At 45.0% G+C, this 17,597-nt stretch overlaps 1 protein-coding gene across 1 annotated transcript; it reads right to left on the minus strand.

Moving 5' to 3' along the window:
• Positions 1 to 481: 481 nt before the first annotated feature.
• LOC143327011 (uncharacterized) lies at positions 482 to 15,895 on the minus strand. Its single transcript, XM_076741126.1, has 26 exons — positions 15,773 to 15,895; positions 15,345 to 15,485; positions 14,871 to 15,016; positions 14,253 to 14,385; positions 12,194 to 13,728; positions 11,700 to 11,864; positions 11,424 to 11,522; positions 10,869 to 11,127; positions 10,698 to 10,760; positions 10,329 to 10,432; positions 9,457 to 9,594; positions 9,002 to 9,109; positions 8,750 to 8,891; positions 7,583 to 8,194; positions 7,271 to 7,315; positions 6,938 to 7,017; positions 6,746 to 6,858; positions 6,450 to 6,633; positions 5,775 to 5,859; positions 5,461 to 5,606; positions 5,255 to 5,345; positions 4,916 to 5,064; positions 4,398 to 4,483; positions 4,083 to 4,152; positions 3,827 to 3,948; positions 482 to 3,168 (listed from the first exon to the last, which is right to left on the minus strand). The coding sequence occupies exons 2-26, from the start codon at positions 15,466 to 15,468 to the stop codon at positions 2,949 to 2,951; spliced, it is 5,019 nt and encodes a 1,672-aa protein (XP_076597241.1). The 5' UTR covers positions 15,469 to 15,485; positions 15,773 to 15,895; the 3' UTR covers positions 482 to 2,948.
• Between the last annotated feature and the right edge of the window lie 1,702 nt (positions 15,896 to 17,597).

Below are 17,597 nucleotides of genomic sequence, written 5' to 3' on the forward strand. Positions count from 1 at the left end.
TTACAGCCAGCAAAGAATAAAAGAGATAAAAGAAAAGACAATAGAAAAAGATACGCAATAAAAATCAACTATATGTATGTGTACATTATATACAGGAGTATGGGAATACTATTGCCATAAAAATACTATTGCCACATTGAATTGCACTTGAGTCAGATATGGATAATGAATGTTTTGTACTATTACACAGTAGAAAAATATATAACACAGCAAAATATATGTAATATTGGACAAAATATTTGATGTAATGGATACGAGTGGATGTTATCATAAAGAACAGCAGGTTTGTGATGTGAAACATCAGCTCAGTGCTGTCACATGACGGTGGAGTTAAATAATGTGACAGCTGCTGGGATGAAGGACCTGTGATGACCTTCAGTCTTTTACATGGAACAAACCGTGTAAAGCAGATTGTGCAAGGATTTAAATGTAATATTATTCAGGTGATTTCTGTGGTCGAAGCCAACAGATGCATTTTCACTTGTTTTTTTTCACTGTTTGCACACAAACATTTTATTTTTCATGACGGCCTTTTTCACTTCAGGTCCGTGGCTTTAATAACAGACAACATGGGACAACATGGTGTTGTGTGAAACCTGGACACTGATCGGTAATTTAGGGAATGTGAGCGTGGTTGTAGGCAGGATTTCAGAAATTCTGCGATCCTAATTTCCCCAGCGTGGGATCAACAAAGTTTTATCTAAGTAAATGAAAATATCTTCCAAATTAAATATTTAGATTTTCATATTTCTTTGTTCAATTACATTTTCTGTAATCCTCATTGTCACACATGAAGGCTTGTTAGAGGATACGACTGCGCTGTCAGTGAGGCTGAAAATGATCTGTGTGTATTTTTTTAATGTATTATGTATCTTAATCTCATCAACAGATAACAAATATCAATTATGGGACAGGTGTGAAATAAAGAGGCCATCTCTGGGACCACCGTGACATTTCTTTTCTTTTAATGGTCTTCAACAGTTCCAAGTAAAAACAAAAATTAAAAATCACTTTCATTCAATTACTTGACCAAATATAAAATATGCAGTGATAGCTAAAATAACCTAAATACAGAGCTCTGTTCAGACCTTCATACAGTTAAAAACACTGCGTCCCTCATTAAAAAACAGCACCTGGGACAGTGTGCAGATGATGATCGTGGGTCGTACAGACGAACTGGACGCTAGCCGTCACATTCATACCTCTGAATCCGCTCCACTGGTGTCAACGTGCCAAAAGACCACGCAGCCCAGTCAAACCCCGACACCCACAAAGCTCTCAAAACCTTCATGAGACGACCATCAAAGCAGATCACAGTGCTCTGTATTAGTATCACTTCCCACAATAAGTCAATTCATGAAACTTGAACAGCAGGAAAAGGATAATCTAAAGATCAGTTTGGTAATCTGTCAGTATTGAACAATACTAACCACATAAGTTAAAAATGGCTGCATAGTCAATGAACCATAACCATAAACAATAAAAAGTGACAGTAATGATTCTGTTGACACAAAGAATCATCTGACATAAAAGGATTAAAGTTCAGTTCCTCTGACAAACAATTAACTTGCAACACTACTTTTTAAGAACAAACTGAAAAAAAGAGGACTGATCCTCCTTCCTGTGAAGATACAGAATGATCAGCTGATCACCGAATGTGTCGTCATTCATGTCTCCATTTCATGTCACAACATTTCTCCAAAGCAAAACGCGATGCGGGCGACCATCATCAATCAGCATGGCTTTCTTAGCATTAGCACCACAGCAGCATAAAGACTCTGCAGGGCCTTTGTGTGCATCACAGTTTGGTCAGTGTAAAAGTGGCAGTGCACACACACCTGTACACACACAAACACGCACACGTACACACGCATGCACACACGTGCACACACACACACACACACACACACACACACACACACACACACACACACACACACACACACACACACACACACACACACACACAGAGGCTGGCCAGCACCAATGCAGCAGTAATGATCGATGCAGATGAATTCATCCTTCTAAACACACAGAGTAAAACTCGCACTCTTGCAGGAGTTAAATGAACAAATCAGCCAAAAAAGTTCAAGCAGACCGAAATGATCAAAGTCTGGATCTGAACACCTACTGAAGACTTTTATCAGCACCGGCAATTCAGCGACTTCAGGTATCAGGAAACGGGGAAAAAATCCATAGAACAGCATTTTTAAAGCTACAGTGGATGTTAACGTAAAGAGAACGTTGACTCAAACATGAACGTGAAGCAGTGGAACAGCGCTCAGCTCACACTCTGCAACCTCACAGATTCAACAAATACCATCTATTTATTAACATCGACCTGGTGAACACTATTTCTATCTATTCATTTAAAAGTGGTTAAAAATCTCATTAATCTCATGTCAAATTCCAACAAAACACAAACAGTTCGGATGGTTATTGATGACACAGGCCTGGAGGAAATCAGCTGAATGCCACAGATCATCTGCAAATAGCACCATTCATTTCACCTTCTCTCCTCCGGCTCCTGTTTCTCACAAAGAAGAAACCAGATGAAGGTCTAAAAAGGTGAATTTGATATATTACCATTCTGGACACTCTCCAAGCCGAAAAGTGCTGCTGGTTTCTGGCTCATAGCACCTTTGATGGAGCATTAGGGGGGAAAAGGAAAGATGTGCAGCATCTTTAAACTCTGGCAGGTGGAGGGATTCAGGTGGAAATCCAACGAATGGAGGGAGCGCAATCTGAAGTGACTGTACGAGTGACAGGATGCAAAAAACTGGAGAGCAAAGTGGACAAAACAGTAATGAACAGAAGCCTGTCTGCGAGCTGGAGGCTGCATAGAGCTTTTACGCTCCATCTCCTTCTTCTAAAACATGTGATGGGGAGAAAACCCTCCACACACACATCTGTACACTATATACTACACAAAACATAACCAACCTCCCCTATCTCAGCTGCTGCAGCTCTGGAGAGGCAGGGGAGGAAGGGGAGGTGGAGGAGTTGGAGGCGGTCAAAGGAGGCAGCTCCTCACAGGAGAAGTAGTCCTTCAGGGGAGCGAAGAGGTGGCGGATGACGGGCACGCTCCAGGCCTTCCCCAGCACCTTCTGCCGCTGCTGCCGGTTCATGTTCCTCACGTCGGTGTAATGTTTGGGGAACCCGAAGATCCTGGCCAACGATAAGGGAGAAGACACGTGTGTTAGCTGAAGTCTCAGTGTGGTCGAGTGATCGATCGGATCTATCAACAGAAAGTTAACCAGCGACTACAATAACAACTGCTAATGATTCAAGTGAGCTCAGGCAAAAGGTTCTTCTCAAATGTGAATATCTGCTGGGTTTCTTCATCTTTTCTGAAAGTTTCTTCAGGTTTTGGACAGTTGGTTGGACAGACAAAGACATCTGAAGACATCACCTTAACCTGCACAAAACTCGCACAAAAAGGCATTTTTCACTGTTTTGTGATGTTTTATAGACCCAAAGATTACTAATAAAAGTAAGTGCTGGTTGCAGCTTTCAGGGACGATCATGTAGGCCTTCATGCTGCCGTGCTGCCACATTTCCTGTACTTAACATATTATAAATAATACTGCTTGTCCCTGTGAGCCATACTGGGCACCCAGCTATTGTTAGCAGGCCCCAATACGGCGACTTAAGAGGTTAATCAATGAGTTTTTAGATGGAAATGAACTCAGACATTCAGGTAGAGACGACCGGTCAGGAGCTCGTCAGTCTGTCCTGGTCAATGACAGTCCCAGGGGATCTGAGCCGTGTGTCCACCACACACACACACACACACACACTTAAACATAAGCATCACAACGCCTACTTCTCTAGCTCAGTGATCCAGAGGTTGTCCTCCTTGCCGTTATGGAGGACAGGCAGCTGAGAGACACCTTTCCCCTGCTTCAGAGAGTTTGGGTTGGTGGTGATCGTCCTCACCTTGGTGACCTGAAACAAAAACAGTGGTGAGTACCGTCCCTTCATGAACGTCTTCATCAGAATTAAGACCAAGTTCAGGACTGTAGATAACAAACGTATGCACATGATTCACGTCAAACTGAACCACAGGTCCGGTCTCTCACCCTGGCTTCACGGCCGATCTCTAAACAGTCCTGGAGACTCAGCTTGTCATTCTTGGAGGCTATAATGGGCCTGAAGGGAGAGAAGCAGCAAACAGGAGTCACAAAGTACTTTACAGGATGAGGAAATAAGAAAGGGCAGCCAGGGAGACAGAAGACAATATATAGAAGCAGGAGCGAGTGTACAGGGAGCTGCTTCTACTGATACCTCTGCTGCTCCGACAGCTGACGCTACATGACGCTGATATATGACTCCAGTCAGAAACATCTTAGTCTGGAACTAGTTTCCAGTAGCTCATGATCAACTGAAGGTCTTACCTGCTCATCCCTGGGATGTTTCCCCAGAAGTACCGAGCTCTGTGGGCAGGGCTAACTTTGACTGCATCCACCAGGACCGGGTTGCACTGTGGAAAAATCAGACAGCAGCGACGTTCAGCGAGTGCAGAACATGTTCGTTAGCAGTGCAGCGAGGAGGAGGGAAAATCAGGTGCTGCAGCAGACCAAAGACAGAGATAAGTGCAGATAAACAGAGAAAAGTAAAAACAAATACTTAAAAGTACTCGATAGAAAAAGCAGAAAGCTGCACAAGAGCAATTCAATTCACAATGACAAAGCAGAAGTTTCCGTCCACACAGGACCAACGAGCAGTGACGTGAAGAGTCACAGTGACTGAAGGAGAGCACATGGAAGAGTAACATGATACTGCAGTGTAACACATGATAAACACACGGAGCCTCTGTATTAACATGAAAACATCATGTACTCAAACACGAGGAAGAGGAGGGGACTGAGAATGACAGCAAATGGCGGTGTGGTAGTGTGGCGATGTGGCGAACCTCGAGGAAGCGGCAGATGTTGACTTTGTCGTGCGTGTTCATGAAGACCACGTTCTCAAACAGCCAGAAGAACGGCCTGGGGTCTTCCTCTTTGGGCTTCAGCAGCTGAAGGATCCGGTAGAACTCGAAGAACAGCCTGCCAGTGCCCTCTGCAGGAGAGAGGGGGAATTACAGCAAAGAAGAAACACCTCATACTTCTTTAAAATACGCGGAAGTACGACCACCCCAAAGACAACCAGTCACTGTTTGGCTTTTTAACTTGGTGATATTTTAACACAATCAATCAATTCTTCTAATGGGTTTGTTCAAAGCTGGCCTGCGTAGAACACGGCTGCGTACCATAGAGGCCTTTTCTGATGGGGTTGACGATGGAGAGGTCATTACAGGGGCTGCCACCGATCAGCAAATCAAACGGCCCCCACTGCTCGATCTGGAGGTTCAAAGAGGAGACAGACGCTGGTTTAATTCGGCGCTGAGCTGACAGCTGTCAGCGAGCTGTGAGACGTCTCCAAAACGTGAATACGTTCAGAAAGAAAAGCACAGACTTGTTCCTGGGTGATGAACCGGGCGTCACCAACATGGATGATCTTCCCATCGTGGTTGACGGCCGCCACAGCAACGGAATCCTCGCAAACCTCTGAGGCCACATACTTCTCCACTTTGAAGCCAAGATCCTTCAGCACCAGGTGGCCTGAAACACACACACACAGGCTGCGTTATGGGGGTCTGAGGCGGCCGACAGAGGACCTGCGGGTTTTGATGCTTCATTTTTCAGGCCCGGCCGTTTGTCACTTAGAAGACACACCCTTCATTTCTAAAGTTGACGGTTAATGAGAAACGGGCTGACGTCTGTGCTCACCTGTTGCTATGCCATCAAACAGTGAGAGGACTCGGAGCGGTCTGCGCAGGCTGGCGGGGATGGACGGGTAGACACGGTGCGGCTCCTACGAAGACAGGAAAAAATAAAAGGTAACGGAGAGACTTCAATTACTCATTAAAGGAAGTTCAACACATAGAATCTACAAAGAAAAGTCTCAATATGCTTAAATCTAAAGTACATTTATGGGTTTTCTGCAAAAAATAAAAAAAAAAACATACTTTTTATTTCAATATGAAATTCACCCGACCACAAACTTACTACCAAACAAAAAAATAATTAAAGAATTAGTCAATTAATCAATTCGTCGATCAATAGGAAATTAACCAGAAAATATTTTTAATAATTGTTGTTTTATAAATATAAAACTGAGCTGCTTTTCTGTCTTATATCATTGTAAATGACATTTATTCGTGTAATTTATGACTGCTGCTTCACTGTTTCCTGATATTTTATAGACAAATCGATAAATTGATAATTGACATATTGACAATGAAAATAACTGCAGACCGAATGCAAATTAGAAAATCTGTGACTGAGTTTGTGTTTTTAAGAATGCAAACAGAATGAAAGACGCTCTCATTGCAGAGTGAAGAATTAATACTCAGACATTTGACGTGCAGTTGTGGAAATGGATCACCTCCATTGATCACTCACAAACTCCATGGCGCTGTTGTTGGCGAACAGTTCCTGAACACGGATGCTCCAGTCCTCTCTGGGAATCAGGGCGCCGTGCGGCTGATGGGGCTGACACAGGAAGCAGATCCACGGGTCCAGCTCCTTCAGCGACTCGAACGTCCCCGGACCGACGAGGATGTTCAGGCAGTCCTCACAGTAAGACCTGCGAATGAGGAGGAGGAGGACGGAGGAGAGGAAGACCGTTAAACACAGGTGAACTCTGGGCTCCACTGGAGACCACAGCGGCACTGACAGGCAGACATGAACAGACCGACCTGCAGCAGCTATCGTTGCCACACAGGATGACCTCCAGTCCGTAGCAGCAGATGGTGCAGTAGGACTGATATCCGTCTTCATCGTAACGATACAGGGTTTCTGTGAAGTTATCCTTCAGGGACACAGACAGTTAGGGACCTTCAGCGCAGGAGGAAATCAGGTAACACAGAGAGAAGGCGACGGCGCCTTACCTTACACGTCAAGCACAGGCTGCCTTTGAACAGAGGGTGGAATATCTCCACGCTTTCAGTTGCACAACACAAACAGAAACCTGCCAACACAACTCAGTGTGAGGACAAACATCTGTACGACTACAGTCACATGGAACAGCGTGTGAAGCACTCGAACCTAAGAATCAGGTAAAAGCTCAACAGGAGACTCGCTGGAGTGTCGGCACTTCAAACAACACTGTGCACACGTCAACGCAGATACGTTGTTGTGGAAAATGGTGAAATGATCACGTTGATGCTTACAGTTTGCATAAAGGGGAAAGATTCAGAATTAAAAGAACAAACAACGCTCACCTTCAATGTCCAGCTTCTGGTTCATGATCATAGAGATGGTCTCCTCTGCAAGGGAACAAACCAACAACTCAAGTTTCTGCAAAGCACTTTTCATGCATGAGAGCTGCTGGACAAACTAAGCTTAATGGTATTATTGTTCATTCTTCTCACATCATGTATTTTCACTGCAAGTTTACTTGACACAGTTTCCAAGCTGGCAGTTCAACCTGTGGCTGAGAGGAGAATCAAAGGTCTGAACCCATTAAACCCACTGAACCCATTCACTGGATAAATCCAACTGGTATGTTTTAATGATTAACTTCTTCTCGGTACCTCTGAGTTTCTGGTCCGGCTGGGTGTAAACGCCGGTATCCTCGGTCGTCTTACTGTCAGGTTTGATGAAAACGCTCGCCGCCTGGCTGACCTTGCTGTCGGCTTTGGTGGGCACGCTGGTCGTCTGGGTGATGTTACTGCATGTTTTGGTGTAAGACCTCCTCTTGTAGGGCACAAAGTCTGGTGACGTGTCATCATCAACTCCATCAGTCGGACTGCTTTCCTTCTTCTGAGCTTTTCCTCTGTTCCATCCTCTCTTCGCCTTCCCTCTTCCCCATCCTGCTCTCCCCTTCCTCCACCCTCCTTTCTCTCCATTCCCTTGTCTCTCAGTCTCCGCTGCCTGTCCTATTACAGACTCCGTCTCCGTCTTGACTCTGTTGTATTTTCCCACAAAATCATAGCCTTCCCATGCAGTTATTCCACCTCCACCTCTCTGAGTGTACTTGTCCAAAGAGCTGCACGAAATTCTGTTCAAGGAGACGACCATGTTCTTCACCCCGGTGCCGCTGGTGCTGCTCATCGGGGTGGAGGAGGTGAAGGAGTGATGAGAGGAGCTGGACATCCAGGGGAAGCTCTTCTCCGCCGTCTGTCTGCTGTTTGGTTCAGTATTACCTGGACAGAAGACAACAACACACGTGACCTTCTGATGTTTTACACAATTCTGTCACAATACTGCAGAACGTCATCAGCAGTAAGAAACTGCACGTCTGTATCTACATTCGCCTGTTAACTGTGTTCTTTACCGAGACGCTGCCCAGTCTTCCCCGGCTTCATTCTGCCTTTGGTATTACCTGTGCAGAGCCACCTGTGCATGCATGCTCTTCACACAGCAACATTCCCCTTAGCTGTTATCTCAGGCCCTGAACTCTTTCCTGTGTTTAAAAAAAGCTAAATGAACTTAAAGTTGGGACCACAGAGAGCCAAGGTGGAACCAGAACTTCAGAAGTGAGACAACTGCCAAATTACTAAAACACCTGACCTGCAGCCGACGTCCAGACCTCATCTATCTACGCTGCATTCAATATAGAACAAAAGCAGGGGAATAACCTTGTTCCTGATCTTCTGCAGTTGGTCTCCATGATCTCTTACTGAGAAACGATAACGTTTCCCACCACAGTCTGAACATACAGAGTGAATCTATTCAGGCTTTTAGTGAATCCTTCATACCATTTCTGGCAGCTGTTGGTTTGAGTGCCTCCGGCCCTGAGGGTTGAAACCCTCCTAAAGCCCAGTCCAACATCTGTTTCAGCAGCTCCTCTTGCTCCTCCAGAGACGCAGAAAACTCCTTCTCACAACGGAGCGCTGCCTCCTGATAGACACACACACACACACACACGTAAGCAGGACGAATATGCACGACATGAGAACACTTTCGTTGTCTACAACAAAGACCAGTCCGGTGCATGAGAGAAGACAGACCTGCAGGGCCAAGAAGATGGCCTCTCTGTAGGTGACAAGGATGGCGAAGGAGTTGGCACAGAAGTTTTGGGCAAAGGCAGCGAACGGTTTCAGAGTCTTCAGACTGACCTGGAGTCAGAGCCAAAAGTTAGAATGGAAATAAGTAATATACATATCAGTAACCGAACACGCAATAAAAGCTCAAATATCGATCTGCTCTTTCAACAGAAAGACTTTAGAGATTTGAAAAAAACGTTAATGGTGATGTTTTGAAAAGTTTTCAGACCTTCTCATCAACACGCTGCTTTTAATGTTGTTCAGTACGTGTTCATGATTTGAGCCACGTAGGAGGCTGCGATGGTGGATTCAGTGTGATGTTGTTGTTTTACATTTGTTTTATGTAGTTTGTTGTGTAGTTTGTCCTTGAGGACACTAAAGCTTTCTAAAGAAGATCTTTCATCTCACATCTGACTCACCCTGGAAGACATCCTCTGGCCGTACCACTCCAGCATCCTCTTCCCTGGAAGCAGATCCTCTTCCCTGCAGGGTATGATGATGGCTGGCCATGAGGAGTATCCCTCCACCTGACCCCAGACCAGCTCCCCCGTCATACCCTGTACAACACACACAGACACACACACATACACAATGTTAAAGCACTGTTTCCAACACCGTCCCTCCTTTGAGTCACGTGGTTTCTTCCCGTTTTAACCTACAATCATACAAAGTCAATGAGTGTGATTTTAACGCTGCAAGAAAACAGTGTGATGTACAAAAGCCATAAAGATTAAACTTTCTGTTCAACATTTTAAGCAAGACTGGTGCATTGTTTTGTTCTGGATGATCTTAGAGTGGGAAAAAGGAAAGCAGCACCATGCAAGAAGAAAGGATTCAAGTAAATACCAACAGATTCTGCACAAAGCATCACAGCATCTGCAAAACAAAAGCTGCAGCTGAGAAGAGGACGACTTCTACGTCAGGATGATGATCCTAAACAAGGTCCTGAACGACCTTTATAAGCTGTGACAGTGACACCTCCTTTGAAAACGAAGTTCTTTCCTTTCCGGGGGCCCAAACTTTTGCTCCGGGCCCCTTTGCTTTACTGTTTTTGTCTAAAATGTTAGTCTTCGATTGGTGATGGCCGTGTATCTGTCAGCTTGTGTTGATATTTCTGTGCCAGCAGTGGACGAAGTGTATCTCCACAGTATTTCTATCTGACATCTCATCTCTGAAGACACTCGCGGTGGTGGTTTGGTTCATTTGGTCAAAACTGAGAAAAACCAGCCGATGCCTTTTAGTTCTGGTTATGACGCTATGCTAACGTGAATAACCCGACAGCGGATCTTACCTGTGGTTTTTCTGAGCTGGGCGATTCGCTTGTTGAAACTACGGCGACGTCGTCATCATCCGTGCCCACAATGAACACAGTCTCTGCCAATGCAGTTTCTTTACCTGCAGATCAGAGACGACGAGCGACTGAATCCACTGCACTTTAAATTCTGAATATTTCTTCATGCATGTATGAAAGCTCTGCTCCTGCTCGTCCTGAGTCGACTCACTGAGGTGTGAACACCTGGCCTCATCACCACGCTACGATTACTATTCAAAAAAAGGACTCAGGTTCTGCTCACATTGCTGCGAGTGAGCAATAAATGTGGACACCTTTTCAAAGTGACCTTCTTTTAACAGATTATTCATAACATGACACATTTCTTACTGTCTTCCTGTTCTGGTTTGCTGGTCTGACACAGTTTGGACTTCACGGTGACATCGACCACATCTGACAGAAACAGAACACAGTCACAGTCATAACTATGATCGACGTCATCTGGAATTCTTAACACACATTTCAGGCTGTACGCGCTCAGCGTGCACCTGGCAGTCTCACCTGACGAATTGTCTGTGCATTCTGAGTCTGTGCTGCTCTCGTGTTTGGAAGGAATCTGTAGACTGGCTCTGGTCACAAGACTGCGTCGACCCTCCGATGGCGTCGCTTTCTTCTTCGCTTCTTTCTTCTTGCCGCTGTTACCTGTCTGGACAGGTAATTTCCTTTTGCGGATGAGGGGTCTTCGTAGCCACTTCTCCGGTTGAGGGGAGGCTTTGGAGGATGTCCTGCTTTCATGAAGAGCCTTGGTACTGCTCAGCACCTTGAGATGGGAGTGAACACACACGCACACGCACACACGCACGCACGCACGCACGCACGCGCACACACACACACACACACACACACACACATACACCTCTTTAGCTTCACAAAAATACTGAAGTAGGAGACGAAAGTACAGAGCAGTGAGGACGTGAACGTGCGTTCCTCAGCGAGAGGAAACTCTCAGTGAGGACGACCCCCGGTGGTAAGATAAGAGACTTTATGAGAACGATCCTGATTTGGTCCGTAAACACACCAGTCAGCTCCCGAAGAGGTTCAGCTCTTAACACTCACCTCAGCAAACACCTGCTTCCTGCACAGAGAGCTTGGCAGGGCCAGGAGGGTCAGGAGGACTCGATGCAGAGCAGAGTGCACTCGAATGCCACACATCACCTGCACAGACATCACAGGAAACTGATATTCAACTCACTGAACTAAGGCTTCATCCAGTTGATGTTAAAAATTCAAGGTGAGAGATGAAGTCAGCACATTTATAACGATGCACAGAGAAAAAATGATTTTTCCTGATCATGAGCTGCTGTGCAACCATGACTGATTGTGTTAGCTTACCTTTGTCCAGCAACTACCTTCGCTCATTCTTCTCATCTTGGCCTTTTTTAACCTAAGGACATTGAGGTAGTCGTACGTCATTTGATGTATTTCCGAAGAGCTGGGTTTACACAGGCCCAGCTGAACCCCCAGCGCTGACAGGACCTTTCTGGACACTGTAATACCCTGAAAGGAAAACACAGATATCACAGGTTTCAGTACACAGAAAAGGCAGATTAAGTTAAGCATAATATTACAGGAAAGGTAGTTCCTCTAAATGTTAGTTTGCTAAACAAGTTCCACACACATCATTAAACCAAACACGGTGCACTCATGATTACAAGTTAAAGGAATAGTTCTAAATTTTGGGAACATGTGCTTATTTGCAGTGCCTCAATTTGTACTGCACCCCAAAGGACTGAGTTTAATTTATTGACTTTTACATTCAAATCTGACAAATGCAGACTCAACAAATGTGAAACTATGGCTGGCTGCATGGAAATAAATCTTCTTACATTGATATTTTCAGGATGTTTCAGGACTTTGTTGATATTCATTAGTGCCACGTCGCCCAGATACTTCGGGACGCTCGCCGCTAAACTCAGCAGTGCTGCTTTATAGAAAGCCGTCGCCTCCATCAGGAAGTCTCTCCTCTCCTCTTCCCCCAGATCCACGACGGCGGTGGCCCACATGAACTCTCTGGCACGAGAACCCACGTCCACCTCTGACGTGGGCAGCAGCTTCTTCTCGCTGCTGAGGACATTCAGGATCCGCTTCCTCAGAAAGCGCTCGGCGATGGAGGGCCGGAGCAGGCTGGCTGCGTAGGAGCGAATCAGCATGGAGCTGAGCTGCAGCTCCACAGTCACGTCGACCGTGCCGTGCTGCTGTACTTCCTGGATAGCTCGGAGGGGCTCCATGGTGTGGGAGAGGAACAGGAAGTGCAGCTTGACTTTATGATCCATCAGCTGGGCTCTGATGCGGTCGGTATCCTCGGCTTGGCTCAGTGACTTAAAGTAGTCCACCAAATTCCTCCAGCTGCTGACCATCTTCTGCACGGTGTTGATGATACATAAACAGTTTGCAGAGACAGGATGGGATGGGTTATAAGACTCCGCACCTGCAAAGAGATCTTTCAGACTGTCACCGATGGAGGTGCAGGTGGAGTAGTGGCGGTGGATGTCTTTAATCAGGTCAACCACGTAACCAAAGGAAGCCGAGAGTCCGGCCTGACAGGCTCTTCCTGCAATCCCAGGGAGGCCGCAGAGCGATACCAGCCGAGGGTTGAAGGCCTGCAGCGCAGATACAAACGGGCGGCTCACCGCTGGGTGTGGAGCGTTACAGTAAAACACAACAAGGTTTTGCAGAGGAAGGCCAAGTTTCTCTAACGCTTCAATCAGAAGGCGAGCATCACTCCCCGCCGTGTGTGCGTCTGTAGGAGCGTCAGCGTCCATGTGTGCTGACGTTTGTGGAGTAACAGTGTCCACGCTCATCTGCAGAGTGTGCAGCAACCTCACCACACAGAGCTCTGAGCTCTGGTCAAAGTAGCCAATCAGGATGACACTTGTTCTCTGTCCTCCATCCATCTCCACCCCCACATACAGGTAGAGGCAGTACAGCGTGTGACGGCAGGCCTCGATGATGTCTCCGGGGTGGTTTGGACTCAAGAAGGCAGAAGCTGAAGAGCCAGAAGCTTGAGTGTCTTGAGCGTCCTGAGTGTCCTGAGTGTCCTGAGTGTCCTGAGTGTCCTGAGTGTCCTTAGTACTGTCCACACTGTCCACACTGTCACTAAAGTATCTTCTGACGAAGGGCAACAAGGCGTCAGTGTTGTAGAGAACTGGTCCTTGATTTCCCACTCCCACTGCTTCTTCTTCTTCCTCTGTTTTTGGCTCAATCTTCACATCCATCTCATCATCCACATCATCATCATCATCCTCCTCGTCAGATATTAATACCACCACCTCTGCACTCTTCCTTGGGTTTTCCACTGCATTGCCCTCCATCACCTCAACAGCCTGCTGTTTCTGAGGAACGGTGTGGGAGGAACGATCATCTGTAATGGGAGTAAAAAGACACATTTAAATACAAATATGTGTTCTACAGACATGAAATACATAATACTGCTGGCTTCATATCCCTAAAGTAAAGGTCTATAGTATGTCTCTGTTACATAAATGTTCATTATGGCTTTTATCAGACATTATAAGACATGAAGAGCTGCAATACTTGCATCAAATATGAAAAGAATCTCCTCAAGTGATTAAAATTGGTTAATTCACACCATTTTACAATTTATGACACTGATTCCATTGTCTTTGTGCACAACAGATAATAAGTTTATTACAGCATTCTGAGCAGATTTGTATCTCTGTGATTATTTAACCTTGTGCTGCTGTAGTCTTACTGTGAAGGGTCGTGTTCACGTGTCACAGACATGTTCTGACATATTCAGATTGCTGTTGTAATTTCATGAGCCTTTAAATGATCTAACGTTGACCTCGTGAACATGTCAGATCCTGCCAGAGTAACTGCAGGTAGTAGTAGTCGTAGTAGTAGTAATAGTAGTAGGCAGCTTACTCAGTCCTCCTCTGGCCTCCACAGCATGGTACTTAATGCCGCTGTCGTTTTTGTCAAATAACACCTTGAACCACTCCAGGAAGCTCAGAGCCACTTTAACGTTCTTCTTCATCAGCGATGCGGTGGGAATGTACTGCAGTGAGGAGAGAGACGGGTTTAAGCCTCATGCTGTACTTATGTTTACATCCATCAGTCAACAAAAGACGTTAAAGTTTCTGTATGCTGAGCTGAAAAGAATAAACAGAACAACCATTTTCACGGAAAATTGTAAAGACTTCCAAACAGTAATCAACTCTAAAAGCAATACACAGATGCTGCTGTTTCTAAATAACCTCGGAAGTACCTTTGCTGATTTTATACCAGGCCTGAACTTAAGTCATTTTTAGGGCAAGGCAACCCTGGCCCTTCACAAACACAATTTATTTCAGCATCGCTGGCAAATGTCAGACACCAAGGCCAACACCAAGGGTGCGGTAACAGTAAGTGATAATCACATATTATATTATTACATATTATTAGTAAGAGTGTCACAAAAATGACTTGAAACAATCTTCTACATGTGAACAACATATACCCCGACTCCAATAAATCATTCAGTGCTTTGGTTACAATACTCACTCTGATCATTCCAACTTTTTTGAGTGCACTGTGCAGTAAATTGTAGTTGTGGACAGAGTCTGCAATGGTACTGCTTTGGAACCGGACCTTGGAAAGGTCCAGGGTCCCAGGAAACAAACAGTCCATCAGCTGACAATAGGCTGCACCTGGATATTCATACAGAAACACACAGATACGTAAAAGCGATCAAAAAAAGGAAGAGGAAGTGGCGGTGATGGAGTGACTACTCTCTGATGTTGATGAGATTTCTGTAGTATAAAGATAAAGTTACATCTCCCACCAGAAAATGTCTCATAGCTTGTGTAAATCTGATCTGTGATATCTTTATGCCTTCATCTGAGGAGAAAAGAACTTTCAAAGCAAAACTAACTGACCAACTGAGAGAGTAATGAGACTGAGAACGTGCAGTGAAGTGGTGCTAAACAAGAGCATGAAAGTTCAGCCCATTAAGACCACACATGAACGCTGACCTACCTGTGCATATCTGCTCCACTTTGGTGAAGTTTGTCTGTAAAGTTTCATTGAGCCAAGCCAGCAGCATATCTCCGTTCAGCTGGCCTGATTTCGGAGCTACGTTCACTGCCGCAGTCCCTGCCATCTCCTAAAGCGATGGACCTGCACAAACACCACGTAAACATATAAGTCAGACAACACAAACACTGATCCATTACTAAACAAATCAACAAGTTGGACTTAGGGTCACATCTCTGAACCTGTCACAATAAATCAGTGGTGTTTCCTGACATTTATGATGCAAAATCAACACGCAGGAAACACGAGGGAGATATTTTAAATTACATTGTGAACTTACAAAAATGTGAGTGCCAGTTTTTAATCATGGCTTTTGGACTCAGCAACACTTAAAACAGCACTGAAATGCTGCAACAAACGGCTCGACTTACATTCCAAAATCTCTCAGCAGAACTGCAGCTTTACTAAATCCAGGAACCATAACAAGCCATCATATAGTCACATAAAACCGAGTCGTTAGCTGCAGATACACTGTAAGGGCTGTTTCCTCCCTCCCCACACGCTCACTTGCGCCATATCCGGTGAAAATGCTGCGTTCAAGTCGTCTCAAAGTGCCGTTCATCTCCACAAAAGCAAGCTAATACTACGGAACACGTGATTTAGCGATGTTCCTCAATTTATTCAACTCCCTTCTATCAAATAATCTGAAAAGAATAATAATGGTCCTGGTGTTACAATGACTTTTGAAGTGAAATTCAAACTGCAAATTAATTAATCTCCGCTCACAGCCATTACAAATGACCCAGATAGCAACTACTATTTACCATTTGTAGTTGCAAACACCCCACGCGCCATCGAAGTAAGTATAAACTAACTGAACACCTTTGACCACCGGCGAAATGCGTTTCCAAATTAGGCTAGGTACATGACTTATCTGTATTCAGATAGTTGTTATATAATTCACGCTATGGACGTGAATACAACCATTTGCGACCAATGCAGCGAGACGTTCCTGTGTACGCCAATCAGATTAGAGCGGGTATCATCCTGGCCAATAGTTTCAATGGAATCGACACAGAAGCGTTCTAGGACGTGGAAGTTGTTTCCCGCAACTGACACGGGGTCAGATTATACAGCGGGACCAGGGATTGGGAACCCAAACAACCGAGCTCAGATCAGTTGTTTACAGGAAGCCAAGATGGAACGTTTTACTGGAGGGAAGTCGTATAAGGTCCAAACAATACCACAAAAACAATAAGCCGAGAGCACAATAGTTACGTCCCCAAGCCATGCGGTAGTAGTACAACTGCCACTTCAAGTTGACTTTATTTGCACAAAATGACTTCTAAACTAAACTTTGGCCATATGTCAAAAACTGCTTGTTCATAAAACTGTTCGCTGGGACTTGTTATTAAATACACAGCTATGACATATCCAAGCAACGTTAATGATAGTGTTAACTGTTTATAAAAACCCATGTACAACTTCAGTCAAACGCAGACAGAAGCTAGCTAGCTTATATGAATATCTTACGATTTAGCCAAAGTACTTTCTTTTGGAACGAGTTTGACTAAACTTACAAAAGATAAAACACTTCAAGCCATTAGCCAGTGCCGCTAATGTTACCTAACGACAGCGAAAGATTGAGCTAACGTTAACGCAATTTACAGCACCACGATGTACGTTAACCCACGACGAATTGCGTTAATAAACGTTGTGTTTCAGGAGTAACTCGGAGCTGGAGTTTAAACTTTAGCCTTACGCTTCAATGTTTGGCACATATATTCAGAATGCGCGTGAGAAAACATCGTGTACTCACCCTCTGTGTTTCGTTCCTTGTTGGTATTTAAACTACCGGTATCAGACTCGACCGCTTCTCCACGCCCTCCCCTTGCCCCCCTGCCCGCGGCCAAGCTAGCGCCTTACCGCACCCCCAGTTCGCTGTCTAAACAATGGGTGATTGGTAATGTAATGTAGTGTAAGTTGCTGAAAATATGACGAAATTAATAGACTGCGCTCATCAATGCGACGGTGATAAAAGCAAAGAACGTCACGTCGCAGCTAACGTGTATACTTTGCTAACAACCATAGTGTTAACTCGTTTTAACTCTGTTAGCATGCTGAGCTAACCAGGCTGCGGTTAACGTGACGTTGGCTAACTTTTATAAGCTAACTTATCTTCTTCAGTTGCAGCTGCGCCATGGCCGTTAGCTAATACGTTAGCCGCTATCCAACACAGCCAGCCTTGTACAGGCG

The sequence above is a fragment of the Chaetodon auriga genome, chromosome 10 (assembly GCF_051107435.1).
Source record: "Chaetodon auriga isolate fChaAug3 chromosome 10, fChaAug3.hap1, whole genome shotgun sequence".
Taxonomy (NCBI): Eukaryota; Metazoa; Chordata; class Actinopteri; order Chaetodontiformes; family Chaetodontidae; genus Chaetodon; species Chaetodon auriga.